The 4,398-nt window shown below is 39.5% G+C and overlaps 1 protein-coding gene across 1 annotated transcript in view; it reads left to right on the top strand.

Moving 5' to 3' along the window:
• The window catches only part of LOC104966777 (AT-hook-containing transcription factor), a 36,846-nt gene that overhangs the window by 17,077 nt on the left and 15,371 nt on the right, over positions 1–4,398 (top strand). The window contains exon 5 of the mRNA XM_010796064.1: positions 6–80. Coding sequence (XP_010794366.1) covers positions 6–80 — 75 coding nt within the window. The remainder of the gene's footprint in view (positions 1–5; positions 81–4,398) is intronic.

Here is a 4,398-nt window from a genome sequence, read left to right as displayed (position 1 = left end):
TGCAGGAGGACTACTACAGACTGCTGACTAAGCACGCCGACGCGGAGAACACCATTGATCGCCTGCGTCTGGAAGCCAAGGTAGTTCATCTGGAAATCAGGCTGTCATGTATCACTATGTATGTGCAGGGTTATAAAGGACCGTGCATCGGGGCCTAAAGATGTGTTCTTCCCCTCAGCTTTAAATCACTATAGCACCTTTAAGTCATGAGATGGATAAAGGTGATACAATATTCAAGGGAAACATTGTCTCTGAACATAGAAGGAAGACATAAAAGTATAATAAAAATACACATTTGACTTTATTGTGTCATAATGTTAGCAATAGCTTTGTGAAGGGGGCGGCAGTGAAAGCATCTTAATGTTTGTTTTTTGACAATATAAGATAATTTTTCATATCAAATCTGATAGACATCATACATTGATATAGTTTTATGTTTAAACAAAGGCTGCAAGAAAATGTGAAGTAACTTTTGTAGAAAACAATTCTTTTCTCAAAGATTCAAGGGATACATGCGTGAAAAAATGTAATCACAAAACACCAGATAAGTTCAAAACAAATTACGAGAAGACATTTAAATAAATTAACAATAATCGTAACAAAAGAGACTGTTCTGGTATTAAATTGGTTACTGTAAGTGAAAATGTTACATTAAAGAATTCAATATAGAACAATATGCACATACATACAATTGCACTCATTTGTATACATTGGTAAGTAGACCTTAAGATATATATAGACACACATCACATATGCTACATATCCAAGGTCACATGACATGGCTAAATAAATAAAACATCTGTTATAAGAAGGTCCTCTTGTGACTTTTAGCCAATGACAGTCCTCCCTTTGGGTGTGTTTTGTAGCTCCTTCATTGTCCGTTGATTCAAACAGTCCATAGATAATTACATTCACGTATTGTTTGGGTGTTAGTGTAGCAATGTAATATGACAGGTATTACTCAACTATATTCTGTGCCTTTCAATGTGTAATGTCACAATAACTTCTCCAAGGACAGGAACAACCAGAGTTACAGCATCAATATATACATATTAATAATCTCATAATTGTCTATATAAATTCAAGCAGTGAAACAGAAGCCACATTAAGACAATCAACTACAATATTATATGATTTAAGTTGTAAAATATGCTAATGTATTTATTTCTTGTTGTCTGTTTTTATTCCTATATGTATTTGTCTACGGTACAGGACTTTATAGATCCAGGAGAGCAGGAGCAGGCATGTTCAGCGTCTCACAGACAGAGAGTAAGTCAGAGCCAGAGAGAGAGTAGGAGAGACAGGAGAAGGCTAGGGTAGGAACTCCACCATCAGCACCAATTACAGAGCCAACCAGGCTGTATGCATCTCCTCCACCTCCTTCACCAGCACACTGAAGCACCATCTGCCCCCCCCCAGGAAGTAACAGGCAAACTAAGTTTGTCAGGTTAATCTATTAATGTAAGTGCATAACAAACTCCACGAATCACATCGTTACATTATCTGGCCATAATGAGTTTTGATATAAAGACACGGAAAGTTACACATTACAGGTTATTTGGAAAGAGGTTTCTGTCCTTGTTGGTCTCAATGCTAGTTATAATATGTAAATTACGTAGAGTATTAACAGGATAATTTAAGTTCGCACTTTGTCTCGGTGTAATTCTGTTAGTTGATGTATAATAACTAAATTCCAACATTTTATAGATTGACATAAATAAAAACAACGAGACAAAAATAAGGATGATACATAAACAGAGCTGCCCATGTCTGAAATATCTAGGTCCTCCGTCCTCGTCCGTACAAGTCGCAGAGTGTCTGTCTCTCATTCCAGTCTCGGTCTCTCTCTCATCCCTCTGGTCTCTTCGATCCCATCCTTTGAGGTGGTAGGTCGTGGTTAATGTCTCGGTTGGTCCGACATACGTAAGAAGGAGGTGGAGGAAAGTTTGGTCGTGTGACTTCGTGGTAGAACGGGGTGGGGGGGGGAGACGATCATTGTGTACAGTTGTCCGAAATAGCTCCCCACCGAAACATGGCTTAGATAAGTCTAAAACAAGACCAAAACATGTAGAAAATTAAACAGTTTACGAAAATGTTCTTTTGAAATGTACTTGAGAAACAAATTCCTTAAACCCCTCCCAGCCAAACTCCAGTAGTACAAATAAACGAGTCTCCCCTCCCCCGCAGAATAAGTAACACCTCAAGGTAAGTTAAGGCATATAACACCACATAATTTTCGTATTACTACAACGGAATCATTTGCTGTAATCTCTTTCGGGGGAGGAAGGGATCTATGTTGTTTCCAATACAACGTAAGTGAGCACCAATCTCCGAGAACACTTTATCTCGAAACCGGGGCCTGTAAAACGGAAGCGGAGTATTATATACGAACAACCCGGGTGACACGAATGGTAGACTGCATGTGAAACCAGTGTTTATCCCTTCAGAAGTTTACAAAGGAGATACCCCCATTTTCTACATGGTTTATATGGAGATCTGAACAAAATGAAGAAGGGGTCCACTTGGACAAGAGCTGGGGGGTTTCGGGCCGGTGAACCAAGCAGGCCGGCTTGGTTCCGAGGAGTTTCTACTAGCCACGACGGCTGAAGGGAGCCGAGTCCTCCCGGGTCTGCTATGTCGAGGCGGAGGGGGTAGGTTACCCTGTCTGTCTCATGTTGTTAGAATAAGGTAAAGTAAGCATATAGCAATAGTATTTTACCTACAAGCGAAGGTTGACCTCAGTGTGGAGTGACCTAAGGCATGCTACTCTATAAAGGCATAACATATGAAGGTGAAAACCTTCGGGTTACAACACAAAAATGAGTTTTGAGAAACCAGTTTGAACTGCACAAATCAATGAGCAATGTAAATGTCTTATAATCGATTTTTGTTATATTTAGTTTGCTTATTTATGTGAAAAACTTAAAGTTCATTGCAATATATTTAAGGTCGTCGTGTGTGTCAATAGTAACCTATTCCGGAGGAGAAATTGGTCCGACAAACGTTGTGTTATTAACCGTATTTATTTAGTATTAAATTATCTGTACCCGAAAGGGACGAAACCATGAATTCATATAAAACCCCTACGGCTATGAAACATGTAACATAATTAATACTAAAAACTTAAGGTCTGTATATTTGAACATTGTCTCGATAAAATTGTTCAATATCAGGACCTAAAGTTTTAGTCGTGAATTTATTTACATGTTTTCATAGCCGGTAGTTTTATATGAATTCAATGGTTTTCGTCCATTTGTACGAGAAATCTTAAGTACTAATAAAGTACGTAACAACACAAGTTTGTCCGACGCAAATTTCTACCTCCGGATAGGTTTTATTGACACCGACACGACGGGACCTAACATAATTGGCAAATGACTTAGTTTCACAAAATAAAGCAACTAGAATAATAAAAACAAATCGGATTAATAAGAACATTACCATTGCTCATTGATTTGGCAGTTCAAAACTGTTCCTCAACTTCATTTTTGATGTTGTAACCAAGGTTTCCCACCTTCAATATGTTAATGCCTTTATAGAGTAGCATGGCCTTTATTAGTCAAATCTCCAACACTGAGTCCACCCTTCGACTTGAGTAGGTAACAAATTACTATTTGCTATATGCTTACATTTACCGTTAATTCTAACAAACATGAGACAACAGGTACAACCCTACCCCCTCTCCGCCTCGAAAATAGAGACCGGGGAGACCGGGAGGGGCGGGCTCGGGCCTCCGTTCCAGGTCGTGGTAGTAGAAACTTCCTCGGAACGGCAGCCGAGGCCTACTTGTTTCACCGGACCCGGAAACCCGCCCAAGCCTCTTGTCCCAAGTGGAGCCACCTCTTCATTGTTGTTCAGTCCCCAACATACCAGGTGTAGAATGGGAGGTATCTCCTTTGAACTTCTGGGGATCCTGTTCACATCGCTAGTCTACCATTCGTGATCGACGGGGTGTCGGTCATATAATTAATCGGTTCCTTTTACGAGGCCCCGTGTTTCGGAGTATTAAGTGTTCCTCGAGATTGGGTGCTCATAGTGTATTGGGAAACGAAATAAAATCCCTCCTCCCGCGGAAAGAGTTTATTTACAACATAATGTCGGTTGTAGTAATACGATAAATTGTGTGTATTGGCCTTTAACTTACTCTTTGATGTGTTTCTTTATCTGTGCGGGGAAGGGGAGACTTGTTCGTTATTTAGTTACTACCTTGGGAGTTTGGCTGGAGTTGTAAGGGGAAAATTTTGTTCTAAGTACATTATCAAACAGAACTATTTTGTCGCTTAACCTTGTATAATTCTACGATTTTTTGGTCTATAGGTTTAGACTTATCTACAGTCTTCAATTGTTTTCGGTGGGGTTTAGCTAATTTTCGGATTCACTGATACATAAGAATCGTCT

Source organism: Notothenia coriiceps, unplaced genomic scaffold (assembly GCF_000735185.1).
Source record: "Notothenia coriiceps isolate Sejong01 unplaced genomic scaffold, NC01 NC01_scaffold00037250, whole genome shotgun sequence".
In the NCBI taxonomy this organism is placed as follows: Eukaryota; Metazoa; Chordata; class Actinopteri; order Perciformes; family Nototheniidae; genus Notothenia; species Notothenia coriiceps.
This window is presented reverse-complemented; position numbering and strand designations above follow the sequence as displayed.